Source organism: Phodopus roborovskii, unplaced genomic scaffold (assembly GCF_943737965.1).
Source record: "Phodopus roborovskii unplaced genomic scaffold, PHOROB, whole genome shotgun sequence".
Lineage (NCBI taxonomy): Eukaryota > Metazoa > Chordata > Mammalia > Rodentia > Cricetidae > Phodopus > Phodopus roborovskii.
In genome coordinates, this window is record NW_026126598.1 from 3,267,399 (window position 1) to 3,282,388 (window position 14,990).

A 14,990-nucleotide genomic window follows, 5' to 3' on the forward strand; every position below is an offset into this window, starting at 1 on the left:
TTACCTGGTGTGTAATGGGAATAGCAGAGGGGAGGCAGGGAAGCTAAGAGGCAATTACTAGCTTGAAGCCTCCAGGTAGTGGTGACATCTCCACACCCACTATGAGTCTCTGACACCCTGTTTGTGAGCCCCTGTTTGATCCTCATGTAGTCAACAGGATGGCATGTGTTCATAGAGGCCCCCTCTCTATCTCTATCTCTGTCTCTTTTTCTCTCTTTATCTCTCTCACCCATACACAGAGACAGAGAGACAGACAGAGAGATACACACAGAGAGACACACACAGAGAGATGCTCCATGCCCAGAAGGGACAGAGGGGACAAGGACTGGTTCTGAGACAGGAGACGGGTGGCATCCCTGCTCCCACCAATCCCTGTGAAAAACATGCTCCTCCCCAGGGACCTTGCTAGTTTCCTGGGTTTCAGGAAACATTCTGATGTTAGGCTCTTAAATAGTGTGCCACTCGCATCATTAAGAACTGCACTCCACTGGAAAGTTATTTAGGAAATGAAAAAACAGCAACATGTGCTTGGTCCATCAGTATTAGACACACAGGTGTACACACATACACACAGACAGACACATACATGGGCACTTGGCACACACACATGGGCACACCTGTGAATGTGCATGAGCATACACAGCTCTAGCTGTTTGCCTTCACCAGACCTAGAGTCATGATTTGCCATTCCAGCCACCAGCACTTTGAGGAATAACTTTATTCTTTGAGACCACCTCATCTGGGCTACCCCTGTACAGTACTCCAAATGAACTCAGAATGACCGGTCTAGATTTGCCACTTCTTGAATGTCTCAGAGTCACAAATGATATAGCTACCTCAGCATGAAGAACCTTGATAAATGTGATCCAGGCAATTCTGAAGTTGATAGAAAAGCCAGGGAAGAAGCTAGAATGCCAGATTCTCTGCCCACAAAGCAACAAACTGGTGCTGAAGTTAACTGGTCAGCAGCATGGCTGTTAAATACAGGGAACTTCTCCCATGAGTGTGAGCCAGGGTATTTCACAGATGAAAGATTTCTTTAGTTGTTTCTTATTTCTGTGACTGTTAATCCTTGAAACTGATAGGGGCAGTAAGAAATTGCTGATGTCCAACTAGCCTTGACCAGAGATGAGTGCTAAAGTGAGATGATGATGATAGTGTGTGTGTGTGTGTGTGTGTAGTTGCAAAATGGTAGCAACCATTTAGGAAGCAAATCACAATTAGTCCATAAGGGACCACACTGCTTAATGAAGCCATTCGCTGAAGACCATTCCGAGAGAGAAAATGAAAGACAACTTTGAGCACATTACCTGTAATGAACTTGACTTGGGGATTTCCACGGTATTCTTAGCATCTGTAATAGCCACAGTCGGGGCCACCCATAATTGGAACCTGGCTTCAGGATTCCCAGGCACCATGTGGAAACAGGCAGAGCCTTGTTCAACTGCAGGGTGATGGGTCTGACTCTCTGAGGAGCCCGGGCTCCACTTAAAACAGGAGCCTCTCCTTGCTGTGTGCCTGCCCAGGGTGCAAAAGGCCACCCTGAAGAAAAGGAGTGTTTGTGGAGAGGGACTTGGCAGAAATTGACCCCTAGGTGAAAGGTGCCTGCAGATCCCTAGATTTAAAGGACTTCCGGCCTGCATGCAGGTGGTGATCACCCTGCTAACTCAAAAAGAACGGTGTTTTCTCCATCACTCAGCAGATGGTGAGTGTGATTTTACAGAACATCAACATGAAGAAACTAAGCAGACATGGGTGTGGTGGAGTGGGCTCTCATGGAACAGCAGAGAGAGACATTTGATTTAAAAAAAAAATCCTCAAAACAAAACAAAAAAAGTATTTTGAAGAGGAAACCTGTGGGCTGGGGATGTGGCCCCATGGTAAAGCTCTTGCCTAGCATGTAGAAAGCTCCCAGTCCCATACCCAACACTGTGAATAACAATGACAGAAAAAAAGAGGCCCCTTAGTGGGTAAAGTGCCACTTGTAGCCCCAGCTACTCCACATTCTAAGACATGAGGAAGGACTCACCCCATCTTCCTTCTGGAGGGCAGAGGTTTGCAATGTGAGATGAAAGCCAACTTGTAACAGGGCCATGCCCCTCCTAGAAAGTGTCCCTAGGGAAAAACTCCCCTTGCCTTTCCTGTCTTTAGGACCACTGGGGCTGGTCACTCCCGTGCTGGCCTCTCCTCCATCAACACAGCCTGAGCTCTTCCTCTGAACCCACATGAACTTCTTCATGAACTTTAGGATTCCACTGGGGCCACCTGAACTTCATCCTGCCTGCCAAGTCCCTCCTACCAGGCATTCTACCTTGCTTTCTCTTGCTGGGATAAATACCATGCCCAAAGCAATCGGGAGAGGTAATAAGTTATAACTCTCAGCTGATAACTCTCAGGGCACACTCCATCACTGACAACAGTCAGGGCAGGAACTCAAAGAAGGAGCTGAATCAGAGACCATGGAGGAGTGCTGTTTACTGGCTTGTTCTTCCTAACCTGCTCAGCCTGCTTTCCCCAGTGCCCATTGTGGTACCAAACACAGTGGGCTGGTCCCTCGCACATCAATCATCAATCAAGAAAACACCCCACAGGTAGATTTGGGGGAGGCACTTCTTCACTTGAGGTTTCCTCTTCCCAGGTTGTCAAGCTGACAAACAAGATTAGCCATCACACGGAGCATGACGACATGCTCACAGGCTCTGGGAATCTTTTGCAGGTGGAGACAGGCATTAGTCAACCCAGCTTGGTACCCCTCTTCCCAAAGTACTCAAAGTTGGCTTCTGTTGCTTGCCAGCCAGATGCTGAGCAATGCTGCTGGGTCTCTGCAATACTAAAGAGAATGCATATCCTTTATTGTTGTTGGAAGCAAGGAAGATGACCATATGTAAGCCAAAAGTCAAGCACTCTTAAGACTCTGTTCTGATGTAGTTCCTAAAGACAGTGCCACTGTGTGTCTAATAAGAGCAGCCCCACTCTTAGCTCAGGAGCATCTTTAATCATCATCACCTGGTACCAGCAGAATGGAGACTGTCTGGTGATCTGGTGTGTCTGGTTCTTCGGCAGGACACTGAACTCCTGAACACAGCCATCCTCACTGGGAAGACAGTGGCCATGCCTGTCAGGGTGGTGTCGGTGGAGGAGAACAGCACAGTGAGGGACATCTCAGAGCTGGTGGAGTGCAAGGCCATGGATGAGGATGTCATCAAGGTATGTGGGCCTGGTGGAGCTCTGCTCCAGCCTTTCAGACACTGGGAGAGTTTGTACTGAGGTGAGATATTCAAATGCCACTTGCAGTGGCATTTCCTCACCTCTTCATCCATGTAATTGTATTTTTCCCACTCACCCCTTCTATCCTTTCTTCCTGCTCCCTCCCTCTTTTCTTCCTTCTTCCTTCTTTCATTCCTTTCTCTCTCTCTTTTCTTCCTTTCCCCATTCCCACATTGATATAATTATCAAATTAAACTTAAATCTATTTATCATAAGGAACACCGTTTCTTAAAAACTATTAAGGTCCTCTGACAGGCTAAGAACCCATGCATCAACTCACACCACTGTTACTTAAGAATTTCAAAATAATCATGATTCCCCCACACAGTGCAGGAGACCTCTCAAATTTTCTCTGAGCTGATTAGAGAAGCAGAGAACAGAGGTTGCTACTGAGCTGGGCTGGTAGTGGGTGAGGCATAAGAGATGTTAATGGAACAACACCCAATCTCAGTTGGATGGGCAGCAACTTCTTGCGAGGACCATCCCACATCCGCTCAATTTTCTGGAGGCAGAGAATGCCTCTCGGCCTATGAAAGCCAGGTGGGAAGCAAATCCAGAAATAAATGCCACCATGGTTACACAGAGAGCAACCTTTAACTTCACATAAGGGGCAGTGACGTGGAGCCCGTCGCTGATATTTCCAGGAATGCAATCAGTATCTTTGGGGAAATAAGTGTGTTCCAAATGAAAATTGCCTCCTGGAATGAATCGAGAGGTGGGCATCCCCTGGCTGTTGACACAGCAGAGCAGAGTGTCCAATCAGCAAGAGCTGGGAGAGGTGTGGAGGGGGCAACCTTAGTGTAGGAGTGAGTTCCTGCAGTCAGCCCCATCTGCAGAGCTTAGCTCTTCCCTCTGGGTCCTGGGCTCATATCCGCAGGACTTGTGCTCTTTTCCAGGGCTTAGGTTCATCTCCTAGCCTCATCTCTGGGACTCGGGCGCTAGTCTGAGGTCACCAACCCTGCAGAGCTCCTGTGTGCCACTTGGTATACTGTGGGGGAAAGTGGGAGGTACCCAAGTAACCAATGCCCATTCTGTAGCATATACAAAAGTTTGGGTCTAGATGTTTTCACCCAAGTGTGACCTGGAAAAGTGTCATGACTTTATATGACAAAATGGGGTTCCTGGGTCAGGTATAAAGCAGCCACCATTCCAGCAGTTTCCTAAACCCACATCTTGAATGTCATCTCATAAATGGGCACAGATAGGGTCCAAGACATGTGAGTGTGAGGTTAATGGTGTCTTGGGGGAGGAACCCTGGCTCTGCAGAACTCTGGCCTTGTGTAATGGTCAATAACTGACCACAAGTCTGGAAGTTCTCTGGCATCTTGGGAGAGCCCAGCATATATGACACATAGATCTGTGTTCCCCCATCCAAGCACTCAAGGCAGTGTTCTCTTATCAGCTACCTGCCAATCAGCCAGTGGCTACCACACCCTGTTGCCTCGTGTCTGGGTCACTCAATCTGTCCAATCTGTCAACTTAGCCCTGTGGGGAGTGTGGCTGTTCTCATGTCTAACGTGTTTCTTCTAAACAAATAGCCACACATTTCTAAGAATGGAATCAAGCCATCCATAGTATTTTTTACCCATGGACTTTTTAATATGATATTTTGTTTTTAACTACGTTTACTTGTGTATGTATGTGTTCAAAGAGGCTCAAAGAGGGTGCTGACCCCCCTGAACCTGCAGTTATGGATGGTTGCAAGCCTCCATGTGAATGCTGGGAACCAAACTCTGGTCCTCTATAAGAGAAACCAGGTCCCGTAACAGCTGAGCCATCTCTCCATCCCCCATGAACTCTTTAGAATTACTTTTAATTCTTTAGAATTATTTTAATTAGCATAAAAGGTAATGGGCTTCCTTATATGTTTCCCACATATATTATGTATTTTCATATGTATGGTGGCATTCATGTATCTTTATTCCTGTTCTTATCCACCACCCCATAGCGGTTCTCTTTGTCACTCTAAGTAGGACTCCTTTCTGCCTTCCTGCCACACAGTTTTGATTACCTTCTCTTGTTCCCCTCCCTTTAGATCTCTTCCTCCCCTTTTAGTCTCCTTTGTACTCTCATGCACTACACACACACACACACACACACACACACACACACACACAATCAATTCACAGACATACATGGACACTCATACACACATATAGTCAATTCATAGACATACATGCAAACACATAATCCATTCACAGACACAACACACAGTCTATTGACAGACAGACATGCATACACATAATTCATGCACTCACACACAGTACATTCACACATAATCTATGCACACAGAAATAATCTATAACAGGCATATACACATACACACATAATCTAATCACAGACATATACACATGCACATATAGTATATACACACTCTCAAGCCAATTCCTCTGGGCCCCAGATAATCTGTTTGACCGTGTCCCAGGTTCCTTTTGTGGCTTCTTCCACATATACATGACATGCACACACTTATACATAAATATGTGTAAATACACTCAACATACACAAGGGCTTTTCAGCCATAGTTTGTTTTTTAGTAACAGCAGTTTCTTGCAGCTTCCTCCACTGATTTCCTGGCACTGTGCACTGTGAATTCCCGCCCCCACCCGCCCCCTCCCTGAAGGTGTTGGGGAGTGAAAGCAAGCCAGCAGGCCTGGTAAAAGTCTCCCAAGAGTGAGGGATCTGTCCACTCTGCCCCCTGTGTAGCTTCATGGGCGCCTCAGCATCAGACAGCAAGGACCTCACATGTTCACTGTTGTGGGAATTCATCCTGCCAATAGTTTGGGGGAACTGGCCTTAGGGCATGGTTTCTGTGTTTGGATGTGATCTCTCATAAGAAGAAGGGTCTCTCTCGCCATCTTGTGTGGTGGTCAGAGATCCAATCACAGCTTCCATTGACTCCAGGGCAGAAGAGGCTCTCTACCTTCATGTTATTCATGAGAGTTCCCCAATAAACGTTTGATTTCCATTTATTTGGGCTCTCATGGACTCACATACAATTGCCTACAGTTCATATCTACCTTGATGCACCTTCGGGAGATGAAGAGTCAGAGCACTGGACAAGGGCAATGAGCAGCTAACCAACAGACACACAGAACAAGAGTTGGGAAACAACATGGATGCCGCATCTGCATTGTCAATGTCTCAGTGGCATCAGGAAGTATCTAGTCTCCTACATTTGAAATAAAGCCATCTCACAGCCAGTGACATGGCGTGGATCATGTGCCTGCAGTTGTTCTATTTGATCCTTGAATCATATGAGCATTGACAGTGTACAGTTGGTGTCTTCATAAATCACAAACTAATTCATTCAGGGAAGATTGATTCCTGTCCTGAGACACCCAGATAACAGTAAATAAAACAGTTGTGGGCCTGCCCTCACAGAGCCTGGCCACTGACGGAGGAGACCAACAGCAATGGATGCAGAAATGGGCTGTCTAGGCATTGTGCTAAACAGTACTGGGGTGACTTTGAACAAGGTGACCTCCTGGGAAGGGACAATTGAGCCTATTAAAAGGGGCATATGTAACTAAGCACCAGCTTGCACAGGGCTGTATGTACCTGCTCCAGGATGCTTGTGATGGGCTCCCTAAGGGTGTCACCTTAGTCCATAGCCTAGCATGTCTTTTCTGGGTGTTCCTGTGGCCACAGATTGCTAGGCACCAGCAGCGATGCACTGATAATTGGGTATTTAATCGAGGAATTTGCGGGATTTCCAACATGGAAATATTTTCCATGACCTCCAGGCATAACAGAGACCAAGCTGTACATTCGGGGTACAGGTGATGAGAGGGTAGGTTGACCCTTGTGAAACCAGATCTTTGCTCAGGTCCTGGACACAGGAACAATTCCCTTGGGTGACAGCCTTGGTTTGTCCTGGGGTTCCTGTTGACACCAAACTTTCCTGAACTTATTACTATTTCACAGGCTACAGGGCCTCAGGAGAGCAAAACTTTTTAGTAACAACCCAAAGTTTCTGAACTCACAGATTTGTGTTAGCTTCAGGGGTCAAAACCCGCCTAGCAGGAAGGAGGCAAACTCCCTCCCACAGAGGAAAACACACTTCCTGACTAAACTGGTTTTAGTTGTGTTTCTTGTCACTGTGTCCCTGATGTCTGGGGGCAAAAGTTTGTTTGGCTCATGGTTTCAGGGAATATAGGTGAGCGTAGGTGTGGCCAATACTTTCAAGGCCAGCTCTCAGTGTCCCATTTCCTACAGCCACACTCCACCTCCTAAAGGCTCTACAACCTTCTACAACAGTGCCACCATCTGGGGACCAAGTGTTCAGACATATGAGCCTGTAGGGGACACATTAAAACCATGACCCCATGTATGCTCCTTGTAGCCCAGGCTCTTTGTCCTCAAAAGCCAAGTGGTGGCTCATGCCTGTAGTCCCAGCTTTTAGGAAAATGTGTTAGGAGAATCGCCGCAAATTCTAGTCTGGCCTGGGCTGCAGAGTGAAACGCTATCTTGAAACCAAAACAAAGAAGAATTCAAAAAAGGCAAAATGGCCATCTAGTCCCATGAGGGGAGGGGAGGTCAGAGTGCAAAGCAGTTCCCAGAATCTGGAGGCCCTGTACCCTGCACCAGCGGGTGACCAGGGTTGATGCCCAGCCACTACCCTTGCTGGACCTGGAGTCCTCACTTGAAAGTGTAAGAAGCTGCTTCTCTGTTGGATTCACCCAACTCTAGAATTCCTACCATGTAGGTTCAATTGTGACTAAGCCACATCAGCAGCCTCTTCTGCTCTTTATGGAACCACCATTGTTTCTTAATTATTATTTTGACATGCTATGATGTGTGTGTGTGTGGAGGTCAATAAACAACTTAAGGGATCAGTCTCCTATCCACCTTAATGTGGGTTCCAGGGATTAAACTCAGTCAGCCAGGCTTCTGTGGCAAGCACCTTTCCCCCTGAGCCATCTCACCGGCCCCCATTGTTTCCTCTGTGCCTTGGAGGTGTTGTTCCTCCCCTCCTGAGTTCTAATAGATCTTCAGGGATGAAGCATCACTACTGCTTGGTGGCCCTGAATCTGTGGCTCTGCCACATGGCAGCTTTCCCCCCAGAGAAAACCGGGCAATAGCTGAGATAGGCTGTGATACATAGGGTTGGGACCACTGACATCTATGGGTACAGATAATGTTCCTAAACTTCCTAAAAGACACATCTGTCAGTATTAATCAGCAGGGCTGAGGTTAAGGCATATGGCCAGTGTTGGGCAGACACCAGTGTCCTTTGGGGTGTTGCTTATGTCCAGAAAGTGTCCAGTGTGATATGTTAGTGTGGAGGCTGGAGTTAGACAGAGAGACCCTGCCTATACCTTTGCTCTGTCACTTACCTTCTGAGTGAATAACAGCAGGAATACAGAGTGTCTGCATCCCTGTCTCATCCACAGAACTCCCAAGACCCATGTGACATAGACATGCCTCCAAAGTTAAAATAGGCATGGGGGCAGTAGAGATAGATAGGTTAGTAAAGTGCTTGACTGAAAAACATAGGTACCCTATTCAAACTCATTTTCTCAGTGTCAGTACAGATGACATTTAGGGTGCACCCATCCTTTGGCTTGAGGTGTCACTGAGCCTTGCAGAGTATTGACATGCAGCCCTGACCTCTTCCACAGTATCTGCCAGCTTCAGTGTTCCCCCTAATCCATGATCACCATAATTTCCAGAAGGACAGAAGCTGGGACAAAGAGAATTTAAAAGTATTGATGGCAATGGAAACAGGGCAATGAGTATGTCCATCAGTTAAGGGCTTTTACAGAGTTTAGAAGGTGTCTAGGACTCAAAACCTTAATGGTTGTCCTGGGGTACAAAGTGAAGATCTAGGTCATGTTTAAGCCACAGTGGTCTCTTCCTTCGGCATCCACAAAGACCCCATGTCCATCAGCCATAATTATGTTCAGGGATAAAGTGAATTCTGAGCATGCTTTAAAACTCACCTCCCACCACACTGCAGCTCTGGCAGACATCATCTCCTCCCACTGGTCTCCTTCAACCCTGCCCGTATCCTCGCCCACTTCCTTCGGCTCACACTATATTTTCCTGACCATCTGTCCCTTGCCTGAGCTCAGAAAGGCACAGCCTGTCCAAGCAGACTGGCCTGGGGTGGACCAAATGGACAAGGGCCAGAACAGCCTTAGGAAGGGTTCCGGCATGCTGCCGGCCTGGCTGAAGTCCACACCACACATGCCAGTCAGCGGCTCCTCTCTAAGCCTTTCCCTGCCACCTCAACAATGGAAATGACCCAGAGGGCCATGTCGCAGGAAGGCCAGCTGGGTCAAAGCCACAGTCTCCTGTTAGCGTCTGTTAACGTGCAGGGTTGGAGCAGTCTGGGTGAGCTCTGAACTTGTAGCTATAAATGGAATTTGTCCTCTCTGCTGTGGGCAAGCTGCCTTCCTCAGCAGGCCTCGGGGTTCTCATCGGCAAAATAGGATGCTGTCGTTGTGCCAAGCTCCCATGAGGTTTCTGCGGCAGTGGTGGGAGGGCATATTGCAAGTGGGAAATGAGATCTGGTTGCATGGGAGTCATTGGCATTCTATATGTACAGAGCTGGCTCATGAATTCGGGGATATCCAGAAGGCAATTTTGATTTCCCTATGTCTGAATTCTACTCATAGACAGTGGCAGTCACCAAAATAGAAAGGAATTAGGCCAGGAGTCTGATTATTGAATTTGCTGCATTGGAAATGTGCATTATGTAATCTTATTTTGGCAAGGAGGCTGAACAGGGCTAAGGTTTGCGAACCTGCCTCCAGCAGAGACATGGAAGAAAACAGTTGGATATTCAAAGATAGGCTGTTATTGGAGATGGCATTTAAAGCTTTGTAATTAGTATTTAGAACAATGACAGACATAATAGGGATAGAAGATGCATAGCTGTGACATTCGGAGGAGTTGATTCTCAGAATGATCCCTGGCTAGCATCACACAAGACTCTGAGATATGCGAGAGTGGTCCCACCACAGTCCTTGAAAGTTGGAGGCTGTGATAAATTCCACAGGCTCTGTGTCCACAAAACCCTTCAAGTCCCTAGTGGCTAGATGAGAGTTCCCTAGACATCAGTGGTTGGCAGTGGGGACCTATGCTTTCTCCATGGAAACTGACTCCCAGGGAGGTAGGTACTATCATCAGAAAATGCCAACTCCTGCAGGACATCAAAATAAAACAATCGGCTATGTACCCCACAACCTAATCTTTCCCTCCAGGTCTTCATGAATAGGTGCCTAATGCTGGCCAGACTGCCCACCAAGTATTCAGTCCACGTGTGCAGCCCACTGACAGAGATGAAAAGATTCCGAGAAATCCAGCCAATGGGCTGGAAACATTCCTGCAGGAATCAGTCTCTTTTCGTAAGAGAACCTGTTCATTTTGTGTGGTACCTTTATCCCCACTGCCAGCCACTTAGGACATGATTAATTCGCCTGGAGACTTCCCAAGACATAGGTGACACCATCAGGAACAGTAGGGACGATGACTCTATCGCGTGTAGCACCTCTGTACCTTTGATGTTCCTCCTAATCATTTATATATTCTGGAGAGGCAAGGTTCCCACCCACCCAAGCGCAGAAAGGTAATAAATGAGGAAAGTCAATGGTCTGTAAATTACAACATTGATTAAGGATGTGATTAGTGATAGACTGTATGCTTGGCTATTATGCTAATATGTTCCTCGATCCGGGACAGTGTTTCCATGCTAATGATAAGTCTGGGACAATGGCTGAAATTGCTTCCCGTCCTCACACAGTGTGGAAACTGTTTTAAACCACTCTTGACCGGTGAGTGAAAAGACCCTTTCCTGTGGCCCCTCCCAACTGCTCCATACCAGTCCCCAGCAGATGGAGAGAATTCTCTCTGCCCAGCCCTCACCATCTGCCCTGCAAACAGAAGAGATAAAAGTGGGACCCAGAGTAGCCATACATGGTCCTTCTACAGAAAGAGCAGGGGGACTAGTCACAACAGCTATTGCTGAGCACAGAGTGTTATTTGGTCAGGTCCAGATACCCAGATGGGACTCTGCTCTTTCCAGAGGACACTGTCTAGTAGGAGACAGATATACACATGGCAGTTAGAGTGCAGTGTGGTGCCACGTGGGTGACATCATTAGCTTGGAAATGGTTGGCAAACTGCACACATGTGGATCTTGCCAGTACAAATCATCTCTAAGTAGATTCTCATTGGAGCCAGTGGACCTAGAAAGATTAAGAATTTGCTGGAAATTTCCAGATTAAATTCTTATGTATATGCCACAGTTGCTTCCACCTCATTTTAGGGTCTCACTCTCTCTCCTCAATTGTTTTGACTGTCTTGAAGCAGGTGTACCCATAAAGGGGAAGATGTTTCTTCTTCCAACCATCCACCTATCTATCTAGTTCACCCTCCCATCCCCCTGTCCAGTTATTTTTATCTTTCTGTCCATTTATCTATCATCATATTCTTTCTCTATATCCTCACCCTTTCATCTATCCATCCATATACATTTCTACCTCTACCCTTCAAGTCACTTGTCCAACCAGGCTGTTAGTCCTTACATACATATATTCACTCCTCTGTTTACCCATAAATCCACCTGCATATCCTACCCATCCATCTATCCTTCCATCCATCTGTCCACATAGCCATTTATCCTCCTATCCATCTACCTAGTCAAATATCCATCCATCTTCCAGTCCGTGCACCCATCTGTCAATCCACCTATCTATCTAAGCAGGTAGTCATCTGTCCATCCATCCATCTTCCAATCTGTCCTTCCTTCCATCTGTCCCTCCACTTATTCATCCATCTTCCCATTTGTCATCAACCTACCCACACACCTATCCATCCTTCCATCCACTCTCCCACCCACCCACCCATCCATCCACTCACCCATCCATCTTTTCATTCATCCACCTACCTACCAATCATATATTCATCCACCCCTCTGTCCAGATGTTCATCCAACCCCCTAATCATTGCCAACTTTGCTGAGCCTCCATCTCTGGAGCATCTGCCATTAAGGGCCAAGTAATGGAAAATGAGCACATTTTCCATCAAGAAATAGCAGTTTCAGTGGTGATACAGAGAGCCAATTTAAATCATATCCCATAAGCTTGGCTATGAAAGACAGTCAAGTTGCTTCTCTATAACTCAACTTGGTTTCTATTTTCAGTTCATTAGAATGGCACAGACAGAACCCTGGTCTGATTGCCATGGAATTTAACTATTACCTGGGGATGGCTGGTCTAATCTTCTTCTTAGAGCTCCCAGAGATGTCCATTATCAGTCACATGCACATAGCCACTGACCTTGGCACTCATCATCCCTGCCTTCGAGGATAGGTGTGTCTGCTGCCTACTCACTTCACTGGGCTTCATTATAGGTATGAAATGGAGTGTGACTGTAGAATGTGCATGAATGCATCATTGCCTTTGGAACACAAAGGCCAAGTTGCTATCTTTGTTTCATCTGCCTGGTTCTTTTCTTCTTTGGACCATTCCCTTCTTGAGGACAAGGATTCTAAAAGCAGAAATGGAAGGAAAGGGGAGGAAAGGCAAAGAGGAAGGACAGAGACAGGAGCCCAGGGGGAAGGGAGGGAAAGATGCCCAGGCAAAAGCAAGAAATCACACATGATATCCCGCCACTCTGATGAGAAGGGTAATAGCACAACTGTAAAGATCTCAGAGGCTCTGTCTGGGTGGAGCAGAATCCCAGGGACTCTTGACATGCTCAATGTATCCCTAGACAAAAGCCTGAGAAACATAGATGACCAATGGGGCTGTGGGAGTAGGGGAGGGTGCTTGGACTGTGAGAAAGCATGGAGGCAGTAAAGGTGCCAGAGCCCTTGGCATTCTCGGAGGCTGGGCCATGGGGGAGTGGAGTTGTTTACCTTCTGAGCAGACATCAGCCTGCATCATGCTCCTTGTGGCCAAAGCAGGTCCTGTGCGCATCCAGGTTTCTGCCTCAGATACAGTTCTCTGCAGATTCAAGTTCACCTAAAGCTTAAAAGTCCTTACCTCAATTTGTTCTCTTCTTTCTTTCCCAACAAAGGCACCCTCAGCCTGGGCACTGGGAATTGGAAAATGCCATGCCTCTTGCCCAGAAGATGGGTAATTCTGGGTGCTTTCATGAGGCCCCCAGTAGCAGCAGGTGAATTTTTCCACTGATTCCGCTCTTCCTTTGAGTGCCCGGGTCTGCTTCTTCATAGGTTCAGTTTCCCATTAAGCCAGTGGCACTGAATCCTTGTCTCGGACTCTTCACTAGAAGCGAGTACACTTCGCAATAAAGTAGAACAAACCAGAGGCGGAGCACAGATGACTCAGTCTATAAAATGCTCACCAAGAAAGAATGAGGACCCGAGTTTAGATTTCCCACACCCGGACAAAAACCGGGCATGGTGGCACACGCCTGTAATCCCAGCACTGAAGAGGTAGACACAAGAGGACGCAGAGGCTTGATGGCCAGGTGGCCTAGCTGAGTCAATGAGCTCTGGTTCAAGAGAAGACAGAAAGTGATACTGGAGATGCCCAACATCGACTTTCGGCTTTTGTGTGCATGTGCTCACATGCTGTGTGTACCTACAGGCACGTGTGTGTGCGCATGCACATACACACACATACACACATGCGCATATATATATATATATACATATATATATACACACACTACATACACATGCTAATAAACTGAGGGTTGTCAGCACGGCCATATGACCTCCATCCTCCCTCTCTGTTTTCACAGGTGTCAGACCACTGTGACTATGTCTTTGTCAATGGCAAAGAGATGAAGGGCAAGGTGGACTCTGTGGTAAACTTCACCTACCAGCACCTGAGCGCACCCCTGCATGTCACTGTGTGGGTGCCACGGCTCCCCCTGCAGATCGAGGTCTCTGACACAGAACTCAGCCAGGTTAAAGGCTGGCGGGTCCCTATTGTGGCCAGCAAGAGGTGAGCCAGGGGTGGGAAGTTGCCACCAATCCCAACAGCGCCGACTTGATTCACAGATCCCACTGAAGGGACCCAGGCAGGACCCAGGATGTAGAAGCTGGTGTTCCTACAGCCCAGATCTCTCTAACCCTGACAGCATACTCTTTGGTGGCCACAGCTCCACGTCCATTGGCTATGCTCACACATTGCTGAGGGGCAGGTCTTGAACCCAAGTTGTACTCATATACATGAAAGCCTGTATCCATTGCATAAAAATGGCTCCTTTACAACAGTAGACTGCCATCTCATCCAGCCCCTCAGCCCCCAGCAGGCAGGGATGGTGGCTTCAGTTTTTCCAAGTTAAATGAAAACTTGACCTTCATTCTCCATGGTGACAGTATCTCATGTGACAGTGTGATGATGTTCACACTGGAGCAGGGGCCTCCCATGGCAGAAAGCCACAGTCAGTTCTCCTGTGTGACCCTGGGTCGTCACAGGCAGGACAATTTTCCCTGAATGAGCGCATGATGTGAGGGCTGATGCTGAAGCTCAGTTTCCCATTAGTGCTTCTCTATCACAGACTATCAGGTGGTTCTCAGACAGCCCCCTAGGATCCCCATTTTCAAGGACAAGTTAGCATACTTCAAGAACCAGTGTCCTAGAGAGATGATTCCAGAAAGTGCTTGCTGTGCAAACAGAAGAACCTGAGATCCATCCATAGAACTTACAATAAAAAAAAAAATGCTGGGGCCAGGTGGGGTGGTAGTGGCTCCCAGCACTTGGGAGGCAGAGGCAGATGGATCTCAGTGAGTTCGAGGC

The 14,990-nt window shown here is 47.3% G+C and overlaps 1 protein-coding gene across 1 annotated transcript in view; it reads left to right on the plus strand.

Moving 5' to 3' along the window:
• Nucleotides 1-14,990, plus strand: part of Tmem132c (transmembrane protein 132C) — a 281,145-nt gene that overhangs the window by 255,500 nt on the left and 10,655 nt on the right. The window contains exons 5-6 of the mRNA XM_051205006.1: nucleotides 3,064-3,207; nucleotides 13,987-14,192. Of these exons, the coding sequence (XP_051060963.1) occupies nucleotides 3,064-3,207; nucleotides 13,987-14,192 (350 nt within the window). The remainder of the gene's footprint in view (nucleotides 1-3,063; nucleotides 3,208-13,986; nucleotides 14,193-14,990) is intronic.